This window comes from Schistocerca gregaria, chromosome 6 (genome assembly GCF_023897955.1).
Source record: "Schistocerca gregaria isolate iqSchGreg1 chromosome 6, iqSchGreg1.2, whole genome shotgun sequence".
Taxonomy (NCBI): Eukaryota; Metazoa; Arthropoda; class Insecta; order Orthoptera; family Acrididae; genus Schistocerca; species Schistocerca gregaria.
In genome coordinates, this window is record NC_064925.1 from 6,273,770 (window position 1) to 6,299,190 (window position 25,421).

Genomic DNA, 25,421 nt, shown 5'->3' on the forward strand with positions numbered 1-25,421 from the left:
CGGTGGGCCTCTGGAGAAACCAGGGAGGCAGGCGAGTAGAACCTTGGCGTTGAGGGGCCACACTCTCCACACGAAGGGGCTGTAGCAAATGCTAGGCACGAATCCCAAATGCCCTCATTGCCCCGGGACGACTGGAAAAGAGACGTTCCATAGACGGTCGGGCAACGGTAGGGTACGCAGGGGAGGTAGGACAGGCAAGGAATTTACACACCCGTCGCACCATGAGGAGTTTCCGCCGGATGGCGAGCGACGGTTCCCCTGCCTCAGCACACAGGCTGGGGATGGGACTGGTACGGAAGGCACCAGTGGCCAGCCTGATACCCTCATGGTGTACTGCGTCAAGGATTTTCAGATACGAAGGCCTCGCTGACCCATACACGGTGCAAGCATAGTCAAGACGCGATCGGACGAAAGCCCTATAAAACTGCAGCAGACGCGCCCGATCTGCTCCCCAGGACCGATGGCTCAGACACTTCAAAATATTCAGTGCCTTCAGGGCCCGCACATTGAGGTCTAGGTGCGGGCAACCACGACAACTTGGAATAAAAAGTGAGGCCCAGGAACCTCACAGTGTCTCTAAAAGGAAGAATGGTGTCCCTCAGACGCAATTCAGGGGAGGAAAAAGCATGTCGAGAACGATTAAAATGAACACACACACATTTGTTTGCAGAAAAGGTAAAACCCGTCTTCACAGTCCATGCCTCTAAGCGCTTTATCGTAAGCTGCAACTGCCGACTAGCAGTGACAAGAATGGAGGAAGAACAGAAAACAGCAAAATCATCCACAAACAAGGAGCATCGGGCAGGACTCCGGATAGTGGACGTGATACTGTTAATGGCGACGGCAAAGAGGGTGACACTTAAAACGCTTCCCTGGGGAACACCATTCTTCTGCACGTACAAATCAGATAGCACATTACCAACCCGATATCGAAAGAGGCGGTGGGAAAGAAAGCGCCAAATGAAGATGGGGAGACGGCAACGAAAGTCCCACTCATGGAGTTGATTGAGGATAAGGCGGCGCCAAGTAATGTCATACGCCTTATTAATGTCAAAGAATACACCTAGACAATGATGGTTACGTAGGAAGGCCTGCTGGATGGCCGCCTCAAGCAGGGTCAAGTTGTCTATAGTGGAACGACATCTCCGAAAGCCACACTGAGAGGGGCTAAGGAGCTGCCTGGTCTCGAGCAGCCAAACCAGGCGACGGTTGACCATGCGTTCCAACGTCTTCCCGACACAGCTTGTCAAAGCAATGCTGCGATAACTACTGGGATGCATTCGGTCCTTCCCTGGTTTGAGGGGGGAATCAAAATCGCCTCCCACCACGAGTCAGGGTACGTGCCGGATAACCATATCATATTAAAACAATTCAGGAGAACTTTCTTGGAGGGCAGCAACAAGTGCTGCAGCATGCTGTACAGGATTTGATCATGACCAGGCGCAGTATCATGAGCCACAGACAGCGTCGAATCCAGTTCCCACATTGTGAAGGGGCAGTTATAGGCTTCAGAATTTGGAGACCGGAAGTCCAAGTGATTCCTCTCTTTGGCAGTGCGGTAGCGGCAGAAATCTGGATCGCAGTTAAAAGTGGCGGTAGATTCCGCAAAATGCATGGCCAGTGTCTGGGCAATGTCTCTCGGCGCTGTGAGGAGACATCCCTGATGCAGCAATGCCGTGACAGGTAGTTGGCTGAGTTTCCCGGAAAGCCTCCTGATGGCTTCCCATACTTTCGTAGAACTAGTGGAGTGGGAGATGGAGTTCAAGAACGATTGCCATGACCGTCGTTTGCTCTCTTTAATCACTTGCCGCGCTCTGGCCCTTGCCACCCGAAAGGCCGCAAGACTGTCAGCTGAGGGACGGCACTTGAAGCGGCGTAGAGCTGCACGGCGGGCTCTGAGGGCTGAGCGGCACTCAGTGGTCCACCAAGGGACAGGACATCTCTTGGGATGACTTGAGGACCGTGGAATCGACAATTCAGCAGCATGGAAGATCACGGCTGTAACATGGTCGACCCATTCGTGGACGCTGGCATGGTGTTCCAAAACAGCCAAATGGCTGAAAAGTGTCCAGTCAGCTCTGCAGAGGCGCCACTGGGGCGGCACTGGTAATGCCACAGCCTCATTCAGGAGGCGAATCCAAATGGGGAAGTGGTCACTAGAATGGAGGTCAGCAGCAACATCCCACAGAGTAGAACCCGCGAGTGCTGGAGAGCAAAAGGGAAGGTCAATAGCCGATGACGACCCGGAAGCAGTACAGAAATGAGTGCGAGCACGAGAGTTGATGATGCACAGTTCTTCAGGCATCATGAGGCTTTCCAGAATGCGACCCCTGGTGTAAGTAGTCTGAGAGCCCCATAAGACATTATAAGCATTGAAGTCCCCCAGAAGAGGAAATGGGCGGGGGAGGTGGCTAATAAGGTCTGGGAGAGCCTCAGAGTCTATCACATCCTGAGGTGGTAAGTAAACTGAACAGACTGTGAGCCTCCGACCCACAAGAATGTCAACTGCAACTGCTTGCAAGTCTGTAACGAGAGGGAGCTCAGATGAGGGGTGCATGTCACGGACAAAAACCGCAACACCACCCTTTGCCCTTTGCCCCGTCAGATCATCTTTTCGATATACAGTATAGCCCCGTAAAGAAGGAGCATCAGTGGCCCGAAAATGTGTCTCTTGGAGACATAAGCACAAAGGGCACTCTCGTACAAGGAGTTGTAATTCGGCCACATGCGTCCTGAACCCATTCAGGTTCCACTGTAATATGGGAGCCAGTGATCAGGGTGGCTGAACTTTCACCCTGCCTCTGTGCTTTGGAGAAGAGCCCGCACTAACACTAGCAAACTGCGTTTGCGTAGCAACAGTGGCCATTTGCACCGGTTTTTTCAGAGCGGAAGCGAAAGATGTTGTAAACACAGGAGGTTGCATGGCCTTAAAGAGCTTCTTGGCGTCACCATAGCGAATGCGCTTAGATGTTTTAATCTCCTGTATCTTCCGTTCTTCAAGATAGATGGGGCAGATCCGGCTCCAGACAGGGTGACTCCCAGAGCAATTCACGCACTTCACAGGCGATGAGCAATCGGCTCCTTCATGGACAGGCTTACCACATTTACCACAAGTGGCTATCCCATTGCACCCCAACGTAGTATGCCCAAAGCGCTGACATTTGAAACAGCGCATTGGGTTGGGGAAATATGGCCGTGCTGGCAAATGTAAGAAACCCGCTTTAATATGCTCTGGGAGTCTCGGGCAACTGAACGTGAGAATAAACGAGTCGGATTTGACTAGGTCCCCATTCACTCGTTTCATAATATGCTGTACGTCAGCAATACCTTCTTCACCCCACTCACATTTTAACTCGTCTGTGGGGGTATCCACCAAGTACCTACATGTCACAACACCCTTACTATAGTTCAACGTGGAGTGGAGCTCGGTCTCGATAGCGTACTCTCCGAGACAGGTTGCTTTCCGAAGACAAGCGACTTGATGGGATCTAGAAGTCTCAACTAACAGAGTACCATTGCGCAGTCACTTAACAGATTTCAGTGTACCTGCTATTCCCTCAAGACCCTTGTGGATGTAAAAGGGAGAAACCCTCTCAAAGCTACCATCCTTCCTTTTAATAATCAAAAACACATTCTGATTATCAGCTTGTGCTCCGTTACTACATTCTGTTAATTCTCTAGCAACACCAGGCGCTGGAGGACTCACAGCGCGTAGCCGCTTTTTCGATGGGGTGTGTTTTCCTACCAGCGGCCCACCCAAGCCACTGGTAGGGGGAAATGTAGAGGTCGAAGGGTCCATTGCGGTCCCACGAGCAGCTAGGGAACTAAAAGTCCGCTCAGACAGAGCCCCGCGTGCCTGAGTAAGCCTTATACAACTGGGGTGCGGCAGGTGCCCCAGAGTTTGCCCGCTTGCGACTGTTCCACCCCAACAGCCATGCATCTTCTAGGCGCGGAGCACACATAAAGATTGAGGGGTTTTCATAGAGGTTGGCCTTTCTCGCAATCCAGGCGGTCAAGCCAAGATTACCATTCCCCGCAGCACACAACATTCCACCGCTGCGCCATATGGTGGTCGCTGAAGCATGTCTGGGGGTTACGGTGACAGGACACTGGCGGCACAGACCAGACCCCAGCTCAGGACCCCGGGATCGCCAAGCCCGTACTCAGCAAGTGAATGCTGAGCCCCCGGGGGCTTATTCAGAAGACAAGCAGGAATACAGTGCACCAGCATAGCCAGAAATAGGAGTGCAAATAACTGGAACTACAACTAAGTGACCAAGTGTAATTCAATGTGTGGTGTGCACTAAGTGCAGTACACTCTTACGCAGAGTAGCTCACCGTGTCAGTCTTGAAAAGCAGCAACTCTTACTTTTAGGAGGCCTTTGTCCTCAATGGGACAACACAGGCTATTTTCATTCATTCATTCAATCTTCTCGACAAGTGGCAGTATGGGGCATTGGGGAGGATGTCAAACGTCTGGGTATCAGAGTACCATTCCGCCCCGTTGCCGACCTCCTACCCTCACCCCCCTTCTCACTTTGTTTGCGATCTGCAAACAAAGTGAGAAGGGGGTGAGGGTAGGAGGTCGGCAACGGGGCGGAACAAAGGCACCCCTCTAAATGGGCCAGGATTTCTCCAATTTCAGCTTTGGGGCTATTAAATAGGATGGAGAAAACAGTTCATGTTTTGGTTGGTTTTCTAGTGGTATTCCGCGAAATTTTCGAATGCTCTCCTCGATCCACCAAGTCCATCTCAACACGTGTCATCCTGCAATTTGTTGAAGATAGACTGTTACAAGCTCACGCTCACTAAACAAACCCCTGCCAAACCGAGCAGCTCTTGTTTGAATCTCTTCCGCATCTCCCGACGATGTAACATGGTAAGGGGCCCTGACTGACGAAGTACAATAGATCGTATGAGGGTTGTGTGTGAGACCTCTTGTTTAAGAGTTACACTTCCGCAGGATTCGTCTAAATCTGGCATCTGCCAGAAGGCCCTAAACTCTCTAATACTTTAAGGTTGTAGCTCATTCTAGTAACTGATTTTCCATCGCATGGTGAATTGATATCTGAACTTTTTTCTATTCACTTGAATTACATTTTATTACTTTACACGTGGATCTGCAACTTAATTTCCAGATGATTCTGCTATCAAAGGGAGGCAGAAACTAGAAAAGTTCTCAAAAACTTTAATAGTTGATGATGATGATGTCCTTCGATGACAGAAGACTTCGCCTCCCAACATGACATCTCCTTCATATGTCTACATGTTTAATATTCGTGCGATAAGTAAAATGAAGGAATGCGTTCTGTCCAGTCACCAAAACACGAATTTAGTGATTATTAACTCGTCAAAAATTTCAATCGAAAAAAAAAACGGCCGTCTACCTTCGCCCATCACAAAATATTTGGAACAGTTTTTACATCTGTAGACGACTTAAGCGCTTAGTAGGTGGCACCAGTTATTAGGGCTTCTTCCCTTTGCGTTAGTGTATGGAACACGTAGCGACTGATTTCTTAAAGTACTCTGTGCGCGCTGTAAGTCATCTCCGTTGCGACACCAATTAGGGCGATGCGTATGGGCTATAGTACATCCCTGCATTTATTAGTTGAAGTAAGTTCTTGCAGCTTTTGAAATGTTCTTTAAGAGGATAATTTTCGTCTATATTCCATTGTCTGCCAGTTCAGTTTTTTCGATATTTCCATGAGGCTAATTGATCTATCAAACGTTTGACCATTCCTGGTGGCCTCCTTTGAATTCCTTCAATATGCACTGTTGGCCCTATTTGGTATGTGTCGCACAGACTCAAGCAATATTCTAGGACGAGTTGCACTAGTGTTTCACACGCTGCGTCCTTTGGAGACTGACTGCATTTCGTTTCACTAGTCTTTCAGCAGCGAACGGCCTTAACCTACTACTGCACCTATGTGATAGTTCGATATCGTATCTCTGCCAACTATTACAACTAGGCATGAACTGACCGGTTTCTGTTGTGACTCATTGCGAGCAGCCCGTGATCTTGCGGTTAGCATTAGTTCCGGATTCGATTCTCGGCCGGGATGCTATCTTCTCCGCTCTGGACTGGCTGCATGTGTGCCCGCATCTCGTGGTCGTGCGGTAGCGTTCTCGCTTCCCACGCCCGGGTTCCCGGGTTCGATTCCCGGCGGGGTCAGGGATTTTCTCTGCCTCGTGATGGCTGGGTGTTGTGTGATGTCCTTAGGTTAGTTAGGTTTAAGTAGTTCTAAGTTCTAGGGGACTGATGACCATAGATGTTAAGTCCCATAGTACTCAGAGCCAATTGCCAATTGCTGCATGTGTGTTGTTATTTAATCGTCGACGCGCAAGTCACTGAAGTAGCGGCAAATAAGAAGAGTTGCACCAGGCAGCCGAACATTTCATTTGTTGTGAGTCACTGATATTTTAGTCACATATCGGACACTGCATCATTATAGATAACTACATCATGCTCAAAAAGACTGACGTCTCTTAATGTTAACTCACAGTTCATCAATGAACAACGTGAACAGCTTCCTGCCCAATACACTTTCCTGGCCTTTACCTAAAAGTATTTCTACGTCTTAATTTTGTTCATTATATTCGATGACCCACGAAAGCCTGCCACTGTGTCATTCGTTATTTACTTCTACTTGATGGAATCTAAGATAACATACTGCTCCTTTTGTCATTTTATGCCCTAATGATAGTATCAGGTGGTTATAAAGAAAGTGCGGCTACTCAAGGAGTTTGTTGTAATTATCGTATGGCAGTGAAGTTTGGTATATATGCTTATACAATACTGCGTAACCGATTTATGCTAGGAGAAAGTTCGTTCCAGTTTTGGCCACCAGGTGCAATCTGGCGTTATACAACATCTCGTCAATTTCTCTGGTGCTCATACTGCCGTCAATAATAAAATCAACGTTATTGATGTCTCACTTGTTTGACCTTTTCTGACCATGTTTAGTGCCTAATCTATTACACAGGGAAACAATTGTGTAATTCTTCACAGCGCCAGATTTGCACCTGGTGGTAGTAATTGGAACTAATTTTTTCCGGCGTAAAACGGTTCCGAATTAGCGCATTAGAGCATCTACCAAGTCTTACTGTCATATCATAATTACAGCCCACACTGGACTTATGTAACTACATTGCAATTATAACCGTCTGGTACTTCTGTTAAACCTTTTCCCATCGCACAGCCTCCCCCCCCCCCCCCCCCCCCCCCGCAGATTTAGTGGTAAGAGGGTCCAGACGGCCCGTCAAAAACTGAACGTAGGTGTGAAGCATGAAAACAGCAAGGAAGTGTACTGAATTGTGAAAAAAAGCAAAATGGAAACTGAACGGTGGAAGCACAGGAAGTGCAACATACAGGAATGTGGAATAGCCAACACGTCGTGGTTTAGTGGTTGGGGTGTTCGATTTCCAATTGAACTGTGTTCGAAGCTCCCTAATGCCAATTTTTTTTTTATTTTTGCTGTTCGCTGTATTCAAATTATTGTCTGTGTCGTGCTGTAAGATCCTTTTGCAACAGCGAGATGTAAAGTAGGGAACAGTAATGAAAGTTCATTCTGTACAACTATAGTTCAATTCTTTTATCTTGGCGGTTCGCGCATGCCCGCCAAGACGTGGGAGATTGCTACGTTGCCAGTTGTACGCGCCAAGAGAAGCAGCGCCATAGTACATAGTTAGCAAACTTACGTATAGAGGGGAGCGCGCAGTTTATGAAATAAAGCCGCCAGGGCCGCATTTGCACTGCTCGCCTGTGCAGACACATGGTGTTTCGACTGCTTTGACACACTTATTCATTCGATTTCACAAAAATTGTTTGGTCCAAAAATTTTACTTTTACACATCTTCTTGACTGACACCTTCCTCCCATAAATGACAATTTTCTTTCGAAGTTATTGTGCAGTTATTGTGCAGCATTAGATGTAGTAAACCATTGCACGAAATTTTGAAGAGTTTGCAGAGGTAGAAGTCCATAGCGTATACTTTCCGTATGGTCGATTTTAGTTGCCACTAGAAATTTCAAAAAATTACATTCAAACGAATAAAACTCATGAAGTAATACACTTTGATATTGTTTTTAAATAAAGAAAATATTAAGCTCCGAACAAGGTTTAAACTCAGAACCTTCTGCTTAGCAGTCACACACTTTACTCATTACGTTATCACAGCTCGTCGATCAATACATCTCCCAGAGGACTTTAAAATGTCACGCAAAATACCGACAAACACTATTGGTATGACTATGAATTACTCACGTTTCGTCGAACTACAATAGGAAATAAACAACTACCGCTGTTCTTTATTGCATAATAGCGGTTAGTGAGAATGATACAAATACCTTTCCTTGCTGTCGCCTGAATTAGGAGGCTTATTGCTTGTTTGGTTTAATTAATTAATAGAATATGAAGCAATTGGTATAAACAATGCTTTTTCCAAACTTTCTATAAAAGAAAATCTGCTATCGTTCAATTACTTTAGTTACGGCTGAACGTTTCTAAAACTGAAGACACTCGTCCATGCTCTGCACTGCAGTAGAGCTGTGGCAACGTCGTTCTTTTTTCATTTGCTGATTGTATTTTGCGACGTCAGATGCGCAGAACGAATCTAAACTCGGCCGCCGTCATAAATGATGTGCACTTTAATCTATTAGCAACCGAAAGGAAGTAGCTTTCGAATGGGAACCGCAATCATTTGATAAGGCGACAAGTCAACGGAATCCTCCACCGGAAAATACGACTGGTGAGTCATACACGGCATTAGTGACAGTAAGTGTGTCATATGATACGAATCTCTTGCAGACTTACCTAATTTTAGACGAATGTTAATGCGATCACTCTCAAGGAAACGATGAAAACGTAATAGTTTGTCACGTAAGCTGCAACAAATGAACGCAAAAGTTTCACAATCTCACAGTTTCTCTGCGCTCTGTCAAAACATGTTTTAATCGTTTTTGAAGTCTTGCGTTTTGAAAGTTTTTTCTGTTGAATTTGTTTATTGTAACATAGTTCATAGTCGGTTATTTGTCGTTTTCACTTATGTGAGACATCTGTTTGGTATCTCGCCTGCTGTATTGTTACCACATGACTTATTCTATAACCAATGCATGGCATGACAACCGCCATGACTACAGAAAGAGAACAAACATTTCTATGACCCGACTGAGAGTTCATAAGGCTCTGAATAAAAATAGAAAAAAATTAGTGACGAGGGAGTTTTCAACACGGCTCGTCAGCCTTTTAGTGCAACACCGCGCCACTTTTTTTTCCATTTTGTTCGTTGTGTTTCGTCGTTGCGGACGTCACATGGCATCCGTTAAAGTTCGTTGTTGATCCTTTCACTATGTTTTTTATTACCGAGAGCAACCAGCTCTGGCCGAACTTGCTGAGCTACCGCGCCGGCTTAACCACGTCATTCTAGCTCTTCCACTTTCCTTTACTTTCAAGGTCAGTACAACTTTTTCCTGTTCTCATGCTTAATCTGTGTTCAGTTTTTGAATGACTATCGACTGCGCCAGCTTACCAGCAAATCTGAGGGGGGTGCCCTGGGAAGTTTCCTTTGCGAGTTAACTTTCGCATGGCCGATGTTTTCGGAATCCGTAATGGCAGAGGCCATTCTCTATGAGACACTTCATTACCTGTGACCTCAGAGTGTCTCCCAAGATTCCACAATAGTTGAATGTCAAGAAGGCTGTATCACCTTTGGGATCCTCCTTGTAGACTGGTGTGCTGCTGTCTGATTAACGATACGCAGTAGACATTCAGTACCGATGTGCAAGTATAGCCAGCAGCATTGAACCCGTGTTATAATCTAAATACCTTCGCTGCCCTTCTGTCCAGCTTCTGTACAACCAGCAGCCCTGCTCTGGACGGCAAGCCCGTAGCACGCGTGCGTGTCCAGAAGGCACAGGAAGCCCGCGCTCGTCTGTCAGGGGAGATTGCGACCGCCGCTCAGCCAGACGGCGGAGATTTAGCGCGCGGCCACATCCGCAGGTGGTCCTAGCTGAGCCGCAGCTGGCGCGATCGGCAGGCTCAGATTTACTGCCGGCGCGCGTGGGCGTGCCCGCTCTCCGCGACAAATCCGTCTCCGCAAGGCGCCGAGCCTCCCACTCTGAGTGACAGCAGCTGCTGTCCCACAACGGTCCATGCCGTTTCTTGGAAAATCTTAATTACTGAACGGGGTATTCAATTTTCGTTTAAAATGTACATAATAAAGAATATACACTCCTGGAAATGGAAAAAAGAACACATTGACACCGGTGTGTCAGACCCACCATACTTGCTCCGGACACTGCGAGAGGGCTGTACTAGCAATGATCACACGCACGGCACAGCGGACACACCAGGAACCGCGGTGTTGGCCGTCGAATGGCACTAGCTGCGCAGCATTTGTGCACCGCCGCCGTCAGTGTCAGCCAGTTTGCCGTGGCATACGGAGCTCCATCGCAGTCTTTAACACTGGTAGCATGCCGCGACAGCGTGGACGTGAACCGTATGTGCAGTTGACGGACTTTGAGCGAGGGTGTATAGTGGGCATGCGGGAGGCCGGGTGGACGTACCGCCGAATTGCTCAACACGTGGGGCGTGAGTTCTCCACAGTACATCGATGTTATCGCCAGTGGTCGGCGGAAGGTGCACGTGCCCGTCGACCTGGGACCGGACTGCAGCGACGCACGGATTCACGCCAAGACCGTAGGATCCTACGCAGTGCCGTAGGGGACCGCACCGCCACTTCCAGCAAATTAGGGACACTGTTGTTCCTGGGGTATCGGCGAGGACCATTCGCAACCGTCTCCATGAAGCTGGGCTACGGTCCCGCACACCGTTCGGCCGTCTCAGTGGTGTCGCAACAGGCGTGAATGGAGGGATGAATGGAGATGTGTCGTCTTCAGCGATGAGAGTCGCTTCTGCCTTGGTGCCAATGACAGTCGTATGCGTGTTTGGCGCCGTGCAGGTGAGCGCCACAATCAGTACTGCATACGACCGAGGCACACAGGGCCAACACCCGGCATCATGGTGTGGGGAGCGATCTCCTACACTGGCCGTACACCTCTGGTGATCGTCGAGGGGACACTGAATAGTGCACGGTACATCCAAACCGTGCCGACATTGTGCATGCTCTGTTGCCTGTGTCTATGTGCCTGTGGTTCTGTCAGTGTGATCATGTGATATATCTGACCCCAGGAAAGTGTCAATAAAGTTTCCCCTTCCTGGGACAATGAATTCACGGTGTTCTTATTTCAATTTCCAGGAGTGTATATGAATGCATAGTTTCGCGGTGATATATACTGACAAATTTTTCCCGGCCTTCCAACCGCCTCCAGTGGCTTCAAGTCTGCGACCTTTCGGCCAAGATTTCCCCCGCCATTGCCAATTAGTGACTGTCGAATAATTATTGACGCCGTCCTTACATAGCCGCGCTGTCTTCAGTGACTTCACTGGTGCTCGCTCCAGCGTCGTATATGGTAATATTTTCATTGCGCACTGGCCACGCCCGCTTCACCATTCCGGTGGCCGGGTTCCAAGCTGTGCTTAACTTCAGGCCGTCGTCTTTATTGAGGGTGTTGTCAGAAATTTTTAGCTCTATCGTTGCTTTCATAGAACTGTCCGAAAAAACTAGTAGTCCGCGCAATAACTGATGTCCGTTTTCCAAAGCATTTTCCGGCACCGCTGATATCTCAGGACACCGAGTTCCACATGGCGATCTTCAGTAGTACGTACAGTCTGTCCGATATAGAACTGTCGACGCCTACACAGTATTTTATATACTCCTGGCGTTCAGAGTCTAACATCGTCTTTCACAGCCCTCATTAGCTGTCGAATTTTAGCCGGTACCCTAAAACCCGCCCGTATCGATTATAATAGAGAAAGAATATATATAGAGAAACAGTTTGTCTGGTGGTTTAAATATCAGTTAAAACTAACTGCGAGAAAACAAAAACTGTACAGTCTTATAGCGCAGCACAGGACTTTCATTCTCGCAATCAGCAAAAAGAGAAGACCAGTGAATAGTTGTTTAAGAAAGTTATAGCATTTGTCCTTCCGAACTAGACTACAACGTAAGAATTCCACGCGGATCAGCCAAGTAGTTTTCGAGATTTTTGGTAATATCCTTCCGCTCTTCTGTATTAATAATATATCTAAATATCCATTAGAGCAGGCCTTCCCAACGTGTGGTACGCGGACCCCTTAGGGGTCCGCCGGCTCTTTCTAGGGAGTCCGCGGCCACCTTTCGCCAAATCGTGTAAAATAATGAGTAAAATTATTGAATAAAAATGTGAAAATCAAATTCATCACCGTTGTTTTTCGTGTGAAAGACATGTGTACTTTTACTTCAAGTCGTATCCCCAAGCAGCCTTTGCGGTTCCTAAGTGAAAACGTATACACAGTTTAGTGGCGGAGAATGTGGCTTCTCTGATCGACTGTTTAGCAACAATACGAGGGTTGTTTGTGCCCCGGCTCAAGGCGCTAGATGCGCTGAAACCTTTTACGTATGCGCGGAGCGAGCTTTGTCGACCAATCACAACGCTCGCTGGCACGTATGCGGTCCCAGGCATCATTAAATGTTAAACTTGCTTTGTCAGTGCACTGCCTATTTCGTAACTCGATTTTTGACCACTTTATTACTTCTAACATGGATCGATGGCTAAAGTCGGGATCATTGAAGAAGGGTGCAGTTTCTCCATCGCCTTCACAGAAGGTAAGTTTTCAGTTGAAATGAATGAGGAGGGGGGACGACCAAACGAAGACTTCACATAAATTTGAACATTTTTCTTCGGATTTCACGAAAACAAACACACATACACACACACACACACACACACACACACACACACACACACACACACACACACACACACACACACGACTGTTACGAAATATGCATGCTCCTTACACAACAGTAGCCAAATAGTGGAAGTTGAAACGCCCCCTTAGAAAAATTGTACATGACTGTGCTTAAACTGACACACAATATTTTTAGCGCAACGCAGTCCGACTTTCAAAAATCCCTCTAAAAGAATGCCCCAGACTAACATTAACCTATAACTTTCACAAATCACTTCACCAAAAATCTTCGTTACTCTAACTACTGCAATACAGCGAGCGCCACTACTGCCAACTAAATAAAAGATTCAAACTACTGAAGGCACTAACTACTGATAGGTATAGTTAGCAAATGGAAGATTTTCATAGAGAACAAACAATGTATTTACCTTAATATCATCAAAAGTCATATATAGCAGTTCATGACATCCATTCTTACAAATTTCAGAACTCCGCCATTTCTCTCCCCACATCCACCACTGCTGGCGGCTCACCAACTGCGCTACGCTACGCGCTGTTAACATCCAGCTGCGCAACACTACAATGGCGAGTATTACAAAAATGCCAACCAGCCACTGACTGCACACAGCAGAGCCAGTGATTTTTCATACAGAGCGCTATGTGGCGTTACCAATAAAAAAACCTAAACAGCCTACTTACAAAGTGAACAGACCATAACAGGCAGCTTGTCAACAACGAACAGTTTGGACGTGACGTTGATTGCTCTTTGAGGAAGGCAGCTCCATCGTGTAAAATTTCAATTACCAAGTAATTTTAATCAGGCTATAGTGTGTTGAACGAAGGGAGTAAATCCACTAGGAAGTGTCTGGATACAGTGGGAATACAAATTCGTTCGTTAATTTCAAGTTATTTTTATTCATCTCTGTCCAAAGACTATTGATACTTTCGGGGGGGGGGGGGGGGGGGTCATTGGGAAAATGGCACTTCCATTAAGAAGCTTTTCAGTTCCCACAGGTTTCGCTCTGAAATTTAAAGTTACTGTGCTCTTGACTAACTACGGGTCCGCCATGGATTTTCAACTGAAGAAGGTATCCACCAGCTGAAGAGGTTGGGAAGCCCTGCATTTGAGTATCGCGTAAAAATTTGAAGTAAATCTGTTAAGAACTTGTCGAGATTTTTGGTACCAACGTCAATCAGACATTTTGTGGTCAGACAAGTCGTCCCGCCGTTCGAACCTTGAGTGGATCGCTTGTTTTACTTTTAGAGATACTAAAATTTCACCGGCACTTTTTAAGTCACATCGATCAGGAAGTATGGCCATACTGCGATGTGAATAAACGACTAAACAAATATATAAAGAGGAATAAAAGATCGATGTCGACGTGGAACAATCTTAGTATGAAGTTCTCGAGTTTCCAGCACGTGGATGTTGAAATTGTGACACGTTTTGACGCGGGTCACTTCACTCATCTTCGCCAAAACGACGAACCAACACAACAGACAATAATATCGTAGCGAACAACTAAGCCTTACAGAAGAGATTCAGAAATCATTTCCTTCGGTGAACCGTCAGAGTGGAACTTGGTTATACATGGGACTGATAGCCACTTGTTTCACATTTAGTGGCGGTACTGTCTTGTGGTGCGTTTCGTAACCGCGTCCAGGGGGGACCCGACCACCGAGCGGCCGTAAACCTCGTGGGACATGAAGGACAGGCGGAGCGGCCTCAGTGCGGGTGACGCAACAGGCGGTCGCTGCGAGCAATGAAGAACGCCGCCCGCGAGAGTGAGTGAGGGGCCGAAGTGGACTACACTGAAAACGTACTGAGAGCGCCCGGCCACGCGCCTTCCCTAGTCTTGCGTCTGTCAGACTACCAATCCGTCTATATATTAAGCCAGCCTGCTTACACAATGGCTTGTCATTAACGCTACATTTCACAAACGCTGTCCAAGAATGACTGAACCGCATCAGCTGACAAACACTAACGTTTACAATCCAGGAAATCACATTTAAGGCGTTTTGAAGACCGAGGAACATTTTCTCTGCCGCACAGTACCGATCATGATGATGATGATTACGGACGCAAAATACCAAGGTCATCAGGACCCTTACGACGTGTCAACATGCCCTCCCACTGGCACGGGAGGACAGGGTGGCGAAGTTTGTTCTCCGACAAATGCAGTTACTTAAAATGCAGTCAAAATCCACCTATCAATTATAAAAAAAAAGAATTCCGTAATGACGCACTGAACTATGATACTGTACATTGATCAATAAAAATTCTTAACTGCCTTGGCAAGAAGTCCGTTCAGATCAATGTGTTCATCAAACAAAGTGTCCAAAAAATCCAAGTAAATCTGCCATTCATTCATTCATTCATTCATTCATTCATTCATTCATTGATTCTGTCTCCCTGTCCCCCTGTCTCCCCCTGTCTCCCCCTGTCCCCCTGTCTCTCCCTGTCTCTCCCTCTCTAAATGACTGCACCTGTTAACGTATTATAGATCATGTCGCACGCACCATAAACAGATCGAAAAACGAACTTTAAATTTAGTTTCCAAGTCAGCGTGATTGCTAATGCAAGTTTCTGTGTTTGCAAGGGCGACAACTAATCAATAAATTACATCATTTAAATTTAACAACTGCGTTTGCATTTGATCCATTTTTTTTTCAATGAATTTCACGGTCTGTCATGCTAAAGGCAATTTCGTGCTCATTGATCTTCACCTTTATGAAAATAGAAACAAGGATGCAGAAGGCTCAGTTTTCTTCTCCGCTGATTACGAAAACACAGCACCACGCACAACTTCGATTGACTGAATACTAATACCAACTTTCTGGAGATAGTTGGGTGAGAAAGAGATAACAGAATGAAAACATATTGTGACGTGTACTGCATTTCACTACAGGAACCTGTGCGAAAAGCAATATGTAGCGACAAAAATTGCTGAAGTTAGCCGGCCGCGGTGGTCTCGCGGTTCTAGGCGCGCAGTCCGGAACCGTGCGACTGCTACGGTCGCAGGTTCGAATCCTGCCTCGGGCATGGATGTGTGTGATGTCCTTAGGTTAGTTAGGTTTAAGTAGTTCTAAGTTCTAGGGGACTAATGACCACAGCAGTTGAGTCCCACAGTGCTCAGAGCCATTTTGTTTTGCTGAAGTTAATAACAACAAAATGCTATCATTCCTAGATCGTTATCAAATAAGCTATTCCAAATAAAAACAAAGAACGCACCTGTATCTGCACCCCTCGGAAACAAAAACCAAGCTCTATAAAGAGATATTTCCCAACTTTAAATTAGACATCATTGACTACAGTGTTCGTAATTACTATCTGAGTATGTGCTTGCTTTTGGAAAAGATCAAAGAGGAAGTTTCTAGTCTTATATTGCCACACGATGATACTCAGGAAATTGGAATGAACAGAACATGTTGTTTAGGTTGGTAAGTAACACTACTGGATAGCGGGCTTATTTTATCGACGGTTCACTGGCTTCCTCGGTTAAGGGTTAGCCTCTGATGAGACACTTTAGCGCGTATACGGATTATTTATGTAGCCGGATGCCAATCCTAATTCCAGGCCATCACCCCTACGTAAAGATAGCAACACTAAATCACAGAACACACTGTTTCATGCGCTTGTGTGCTACAGCTTATTGGGTGTTACGTTCCTGATACTGGGGAGACAAATCAACTGCGAATACTCCAAATATGTATAGAAAACTCGCTAATAATCGTATTCCCACAGAACGGTGTGCCAATCTATTTGATGTCTACACTGCATGCGTATCTGATCCCTGCCTTGCCAGGTAATTGAAGCAAACTACCTGATATTATAGTATTTAACAAATCATATGCAATAAACCTTTTAAGAAAAACATACAAAATACTATATAGCAATTGGCAGCGGATGAAGCGAGCTGAATAAGTAAAATGGCAAATATCAAAGGACAACGCCATCCGACATAAGTCATCGTGACGCTACTATTATAATATGAAACCGAAGGAGTTCCATAATCGCAAATTCCATCAAATTCACCACAAGAAGACTTACACCTCTTATCATATCGCATTCGTAGGTTGTGCCAACTCAGAACCCATCTGTCACCTTCAGTGCAACCTTGGCATCGAGCTGCGTCACACATCAGTGTGCCACCACGGCCCACGTTGTAAGTAGTACGGAAGCCAAGTAAAGGCTGCCGGCACATGCTTCAATGTCCTTGGTGAGTCCATTGTAGGTGCGTGTTAGGCCGTGCCCTTAGGCATGTTCATGTGCCCGACGTTGTGTCTCCTAATGCTCGAGACAACATCGAACGCTGTAAAGACTCCGGCGTGTAAGAATCACTTTCAAGGGACATGGTTTCCTTGAGATAAATATGGCACTACGTCCTGACAGAACTGGAGCTTCTAGTGGGAAAGAACCAGCTGAAGGGAAAGTTCTCTTACAGTTAGTATAAACAGTCACATATCGCATCAGCAGAATGCTAAGAGAACACAGTTATGACAGTTGATTAAACCCGCAAGAAACGTGCGCAAGTATTTGAATACATCTTGTCGCTGCAGGGGTTTGCAAAACCTTTTCCACATGCAGTCAAGTGCTTCGTTAACGGTCGTACGTAAAGGCTCTCAGTATCGCCAAGGTTTTGTCCAACCACGTACGAGAAAGGAAATTTAATTGAGGGTACAAAAAGCAGATATGCTTTTTCTTTTTAACCCTCAGTCATGCGGTCAGCCACGAATTCCTCTCCTGCGCCAACCTCTTGATCTCAGAATAGCAGCCTCAGTCTTCCTCTACAGTTTTTGCCATCTACAGCTCCTCTGGTACCTTGGAAGTTATTACCTTGTGTCTTATCATCCTGTTCCTCCTCTTTGTCAGTGTTTTCCACAAATGCCTTTCCCCTCTGATTCAGCGCAGAACCTCCTCATTCCTTATCATTCAACCTAATTTTCAACAGTCGTCTGTAGCTCCACATCTCAAATGCTTTGATTCTCTTCTGTCCGGTTTTTCCACACTCCATGTTTCACTACCATAGAATACTACTCCCCCTTCTCAGAAATGTCTTCCTCGAGTTAAGGCCTATGTTTGGTATCAGTAGACTTATCTTGGCCTGGAATGCCCTTTTTGCCAGTGCTAATCTGCTTTTGATGCTCTCCTTGCTCCGTCCGTCACTGGTTATTTTCCTGTCTAGGTAGCAGAATGCCTTAACTTCGTCTATTTCGTGACCATCAATCCGTATTTTACGTTACTCGCTGTTATTTCTGCTACTTCTCATTACTTTCGTCTTTCTTCGATTTTCTCCCAACCCATATTCTGTACTCAGACTGTTCACCACATTCAGCACATCCTGTAATTATTCTCCACTCACTGATAGCAATGTGTCTTCAGCGATTCTTATTATTGGTATCCTTTCACCCTGAATTTTTTCTTTTATTTATATCATTGCTCCTCCGATATGTAGAATGAACAGTAGGGGCGAAAGACCACATCCCTTTCTCTCACTCTTTTTAATCCGAGCACTTCGTTCTTAGTCTTCCACTCTCATAATTCCCTATTGACTGTTTTATATTAACCGTCTTTCCCCATGTTGTTGTTGTTGTTGTTGTTGTTGTCTTCAGTCCTGAGACTAGTTTGATGCAGCTCACCATGCTACTCTATCCTGTTATAGCTTCTTCATCTCCCAGTACCTACTGCAGCCTACATCCTTCTGAATCCCTATAGCTCACCCCTGTTTTCCATCAGAATTTCGAACATCTTGCACCATTTTACATTGTCGAACGCTTTTTCCAAGTCGACAAAATCCTATGAACGTGTCTATTTTTCTTTAATCACTAGCAAAGGAAAAGCCAAGAATAGTGCCCCAATTTAAGTCTCTCTCCGCTGTGTAAGTGCAAGTGGCTCAAATCGTTAAATCTGAACAATGCTCTAGAGTTTCATTCAATCCCTGCCAGATTCTACACGGAATATTCGGTTGTGTCAGACCTCTTAACAATAATATACCGAACATCCCTCCAACAATAACTGTGCTCAATGTTAACAAAAAAGCGCGGGTCACTCACATTACAAAAAAAAAAAGAAGGCAGCACAGGAGATCCACAAAAACTGTCCACTAATCTTTACATTAATTTGCTATAGAAGCTCAGAATATATTCTGAACTCGAATGTAATAAGACATTTCTAACAGAGTAACTGCCTTCATGCCAGTCAGCTTGGATTCAGAAAACATCGATCATGTGAAATGCAAGTCGCACTTTGCTCACTTGATATGCTGGAAGCTTTCGATCAAGGCACGCTGGTAGTTGTAATGATTCTTGACTGCAGAAAGACATTTGTCCTCAACCATACCTACGCTTATTATAAAGTACAATCGGATGGGTTATCAAGAGAAATTTGCGACTGGATTGAGGATTTCTCGATGGGTAGAACACAGCATGTTATCTTGGATGGAGAGTCATTGACAGATGTAGATATAACTTTAGGTTTGCCCCAAGGGAATGTGTTGAATCTGGGCTGCTCATGTTTATTACCACGTTGCGGACAATAATGATAGTAACCTCTGTCTTTTCTCAGAAACGCAGTTATCTACAATGAAGCATTGCCGGAAAGAAGATGAGCCAAAAGTCAGGTCTTGGTAAGGTTTCAGTGTGAGACAAAGTCACGGATAACTTGCTTTAAGCGTGCAGAAACGAACTAGTGCACTTCGTAAAACGAAAAAAATAGTATCCTATGACTAAGATATCACTCACAGTTGGAAAGGTCAATTCATACAAATACCTCGGTTGATATCTGTGCGGCTACGAAATGGAACGATCATATAGACTCAATTGCCGGTAGAAAAGGTGGAAAACTGCGTTGGAAGAAAACTGGGAGAATGGAATTAACCTGCTCACAAACGACCCGTGGGACCCAATCTAGAATTCTCAATGGAGAGAAGTCTTCTGAAGTGAGAGTGATTTCAGGTGTGCCGCAGGGGAGTGTCGTAGGACCGTTGCTATTCACAATATACATAAATGACCTTGTGGATAACATCTGAAGTTCACTGAGGCTTTTTACGGATGATGCTGTGGTATATAGAGAGGTTGTAACAATGGGAAATTGTACTGAAATGCAGGAGGATCCTCAGCGAATTGACGCATGGTAAATGGAATAGCAATTGAATCTCAATGTAGACAAACGTAATGTGCTACGAGTACATAGAAAGAAAGATCTTATCATTTAGCTACAAAATAGCAGGTCAGCAAATGCAAGCAGTTAATTCCATAAATTATCTGGGAGTAGGCATTAGCAGTGATTTAAAATGGAATGACCATATAAAATTAATCATCGGTAAAGCAGGTGCGAGACAGATTCATATGAAGAATCCTAACGAAATGCAGTCCGAAAATAAAGTAAGTAGGTTACAGTACACGTGTTCGCCCACTGCTTGAATACTGCTCAATAGTGTGGGATCCGTACCAGATAGAGTTGATAGAAGAGAGAGAGAGAGAGAGAGAAGATACAACGGAGAGCAGAGCGCTTCGTTACAGGATAATTTAGTAATCGCGAAAGCGTTACGGAGATGATAAACTACAGTCTAAGACTCTGCAAGAGAGACGCTCACTATCTCGGTACGGGCTTTTGTTGAAGTTTAGAGAACATACCTTCACCGAGGAGTCTAGCAGTATATTGCTCCCTCCTACGTATATCTCGCAAAGAGACCATGAGGATAAAATCAGAGAGACTAGAGCCCACACAGAGGCATACCGACAATCTTTCCACGAACAATAAGAGACTCGAATAGAACGGAGAACCGATATAGCTACTCAAGATACCCTTCGCGACACACCGTCAGGTGGCTTGCGGAGTATAAATGGAGAATACCTTTCAAGTATGTGGATGCCGTATCAAATACGAGAAACAGTGGATACTGAACCTGTACAAAGACGTGTGTCGCGGGAGATTTCTTTGACCCGTGGGGGAGTGTCACGGAGATGCTGGAAAGAACTGGCACACATTGCAATATAGTGACATTTTCACTTGAAAGCCTGCTTAGGATTTGGATTGTTTGGGGGAAGACACCAAACAGCGAGGGTATCGGTCTCATCGGATTGGGGAAGGATGGGGAAGGAAGTCGGCCGTGCCCTTTCAAAGGAACCATCCCAGCATTTGGCTGGAGCGATTTAGAGAAATGACGGAAAACCTAGATCAGGATGGCCGGACGCGGGATTGAACCGTCGTCCTCCCGAATGCGAGTCCAGTGTGCTACCACTGCGCCACCTCGCTCGATCCTGCTTAGGAAGTTTCTAGGAGCGACCTTAAATGATGAATGGAAGAATAACTACAACCTCCTGCGTATCGCACCCACAGGGATCGCGGAGACAAGATCGCATTGATTACAACGTGCTTGCAGACACACATTTGAGCAATAATTCTTCTCACGCTCTACACAGGAATGGAGCGGGTAAACGTCCTAATAACTGCTACAATGGGAAGTATTCTCTGCCATTCACTTCAGTGCTTTGCAGGGTATAGAAATAGAGGTCAACATGGGAACTACTAAAAAAAAGCATTGACGCTCTGCTTAAAGGACAAGAGTAGTTGTCTCGCTGCACTGATAAATCGACAGTAGCTGACCGCCCGCCGGGACCAGGTAACCACCAATTTCGTTTCTTCGACACTATCAAGGTGCAGTTATTACTATGCCAGGATGTACAAAGACTCCGTAGAAATTCAAATCAGAAAAAGAATTTAAACTGGAAACAAAAAGGACTGATACTAGACAAGTTGCGGGCTATAGTGCTAAACGAAACAAAGAACGCCAGTACTTCCGCCCTACAAGCTCCATAATGCACACCGGGGCGTTAATCCGTGATGTTAGGTAGCGGTGTGGTTACGTAATAAACCGGTCGTTGAGGGGATATGTATAAACAGTTTGGCTTACCGAAATTCTTTGGGTTTGGAAATACTTTTTGTAGCCTTTGATGACGTCTTCACCAGTAGGAGCCGGAATATTGTTAACAAATACATCTTAGACCTCGACCTAAAGCCCAGCTAACGAAAACCACCAAGGAAGCATTGCCAATATCCTGGCATACATCTATTCGATTCGAATATCTGCTCGCACCAACATAGTCTAGCGAAAACGAGTTTTTCACGTAGAAGACACGCGGCGCCTACACTTAATTTTACTATCTGAAGGTACAGAAGATAGCTGGAGTCGTTGAATACCTAACTAATACAAAAGGAAATGTGTTTCGGATCTGCTAGTTCGTTTCCAAGAACTAGGTGAACATTCTCTGGCCAAATAAGAACACACGCTGAAGGAGATATTACGTCCTGAAAGCAGCCCTTGAAAATGGAATTGTAGCCCTGAATGTCGATGGTGAGGAAAATGAAATATTGGAGTTGAAACAGGATATTAAAAACAAAAATGTATATAACCTAGGAGTTACCGTCACGCAAAGCTTTTGAATAACGATCTGTTAGTAGCCTGACAAGTATCTGGTTACTCAACAGCCCATTCATGGTGCCTGGTTAACCTATTTCCCGGAAAAAATAAACTTCCCTTGTCACAAATTTCTGTCAACTGAACCTACCGGTATTAAATGTCGGCTTCGTCTCGAAACGTGATGGTGTATCTTGTGGCGTCATACACACGCAAACAGAAAGAAAACAAAAGAATAGCAGTATTTTGTGCCTATGTTAGTGTTTGGAAGATAGGTTCAGATGATACACTGACAACGCAGCGAGGGATTTAATTTTGGTCGGAAGATAACAGTTTCGTTGACATGTTTCCCGAACCCAACTAATGTAAATATAAACATTTAGATATGATGGAATACTGATGTGTAACGTTTCTCGAGATATGGGTTAGGGTGAGAGGTGAGAGTTGGGTTATGGGATGGCGAAGCTAATTAACGATTCTGTTCACTTTTAGAACACATCGAAGAAACGTATGAAACAACATTCTTCCCCTTTCTTCTGATACCGCAACTCTCTAAATTACACGAGAACTCAAAAACTATAGCACGTAATATAGCGTTAGCTACAAGCTTTGTACTGCATAGATACTCCGATGTCGTCCTTAGCTTGGCAGGGATTGCGAGCCTTAAGAAATGACCGACCGCTGACGCCACTAACACGAAAACATTAGCAAAACAAAATTCAACGAACATGACATCAACGGAAATAAGGGTTTTCGAGACCTAAATGCTCCTGTTATTAAAGCTTTCGAGTATACAAAGGCTTAAATATATTAAAGAGCGGTGGAAAATTATGGGTTTTGATGAGGGATACAAATATAACTGGATTGCGTAATGTATACAAAAAGATTGTCATGACATATGTTGGCAACACACATCGAGACTATCACGTTACAGCCTGACCCTTATATGATTGACTGCTATAGTCCAGTCTGTCACAAAAACTCCCTAAAAACCAAGAGATGCAGCTACAGTATACGTCACAATATGAAGCATAGTTCTCCTTGGTGGATCGCTGTCTCCACTAGATCTATGCTGGTCTAGTGAACGTGATCTAAGGCACCACACACAAGAAATAAACGAGGTATTAAAAAGAAAATGTACGGTCGACATTTGCAAAACAGAAACGAGGACTCACATGCCTTAACACTTCAAAGACTGTAGTGATGACTCCTTTTGGTCACTCGACCCCAGGATATTGCGTGTCAGCTGAATGAACACACCATGATGCACTAGTTTAGTGGTAAAAGTAGTCTACTCTTAAACGCATACTCAGTTCTCAGAAATAACGCTTATGTCTGGCACTGGTAGCACATCACACTGGGAAAATAACGTCGTTCAGAAACATAACAGCAGCATAGCGCGTGGTTTAGCAGCCACACTCGGAGCTCGGGTGCGTGTGCTGAGAGACTCACCACAGAGGAACAGCAGAGAGCACGCCCTTCGCCCATGCTGCCTGCCCTGCCTATGCACACTGCACCGCACTGCACTAGACTGAAGTGTACACGCTGACGGCGTACCCACTTGGCCACGAATGACGAGTTAGTCCCTGCCCCTCCTTCTGAACCACACTGGCTGACGGCGGTGGGAGGGGGGGGGGGGGGGGGGGGGGGATCTCCAGGAAAATTGCTAGCAATTCTCGATAGCCGACGCTCGTGTGGCGACTGGACGTGCTCCATTGAATGGATATAGCCCTAGGTCAAGCTGTCATTTTCGACATCACTATTCCCTCCAGTTGCACTAGGTACTCCCCACGAGGAACATATAGTACCACTTCGCTTCTGAGTAAGAGACAGTAACCTTTTCGTCCAACTTTGATGTATTTCATTAATTATTTTACGATCCAGTGTATCTGCGATATTCGATCGGATCTGCTAACTGTGAAGGAGAATGAACACACACACAAAAAAAAAACACTAAAGCGCAGCACTTGACGCAGTTCGATCGTGCACCTTAAGCCGAATTAGAAATATTCGAGCGCCATTCTGAAAGTGTGAGCAGTTTACAAAGAATAAGCTAATCGGTAAACAAGGACAGTGAATAAATAAAAAATGTAAAAGTTCATAGGAACAGAATTCGTGAGCACATCAATGTGGTGAAGTCTCTGCTTCGTTAAGTAGTGCTTACGTGTAACATAATCATCTTACTGTACGTGTCCTTGGGGTGTGTACAGGAAAATAATTAAATTAATTGCTAGCGATAATAAACGTAATACTACCTTCCCACAAATGGAACGAGAGTAATAGCATTAATTCTGAAACTAGTACCGAAAGTATCCTCCGCCATTCACCGTTAGGTGACTTGCGGAGTATGATGTAGATGTAGATGAACTAGTAGCTGTGGGCGAAATAGATACCTGCTGTTTTTTCTTCCCTAAGACTGCTTGCTTAGTATGTGTAAGTTACCACTTCTTGGAATAAATTCAGTGATTACGGACAAGCGGTTTGCTTAACTCGCGCTTCTGTTTTGAGCAGTAGAAGCAACGAATACAGTCCTGTGTGGACATAAATGGTTTCTACTGAGAAGGCTACCGCACGAGGAACTTTGGAGCGTACAAAATCGGATCACCGGTCTAATCGTCTTCGTTGTAAGACAGTCGACACGTTTCCAGCCAAACTTAAGACCACTTCTGCGTCGAATCCCTCACCCACTCTCAACGAGCTGATCGATTTTGTCGAAACGTTTGACATCGTGTGGAGGAAAACGAACCCGTATTAATACGCCGCTACAAGCAGCTCCTTGCTAATCGGTCCTTTTGTGGTAGGACAGTATATGTGACAAGTACGTTCAGATACTATTAGACCGCAGAAAAAATGTCTCACCTGCTAGACTTGCGGAATCACATGGTATTTTTAAAAGGAAAGGTAAAGAAATGTATAAAAAAGGGATGAAAAAATACCTACACATCACTGACTCTGAAGAATTTTCACACTTCTTTCAGCTTACGGTGGTCCGTATGTTGATTGGGCTATCAGTAGCTAAAAAGAAAGGAACAAGTAATCTCATCGCACTCTTGTCAATCCTGACGGTCTAGCGTGAAAACGTGTTCACTTGAAATGGTTTGCAAGAACCACGCAAAAAGCAAATCTAGATTCAGACGGGGGATTTTACTGTCGCTCCCCGGAAGGTGAGCTCATCGTCCGAAGTACTTTGCCATCCTGCCTGTTCGCCCGA

At 45.3% G+C, this 25,421-nt stretch overlaps 1 protein-coding gene across 4 annotated transcripts in view; it reads right to left on the bottom strand.

Annotated features, from left to right (window-relative positions):
* Nucleotides 1-25,421, bottom strand: part of LOC126278187 (protein croquemort-like) — a 717,452-nt gene that overhangs the window by 233,713 nt on the left and 458,318 nt on the right. Inside the window, exon 1 of one of the 4 annotated variants that reach the window (XM_049978098.1) lies at nucleotides 23,663-23,790. The exons of the other annotated variants lie outside the window; for them this stretch is intronic. Coding sequence (XP_049834055.1) covers nucleotides 23,663-23,698 — 36 coding nt within the window. The 5' untranslated portion in view covers nucleotides 23,699-23,790. Of the gene's footprint in view, nucleotides 1-23,662; nucleotides 23,791-25,421 lie in introns of those variants that run through there. 4 annotated transcript variants of the gene reach the window in all.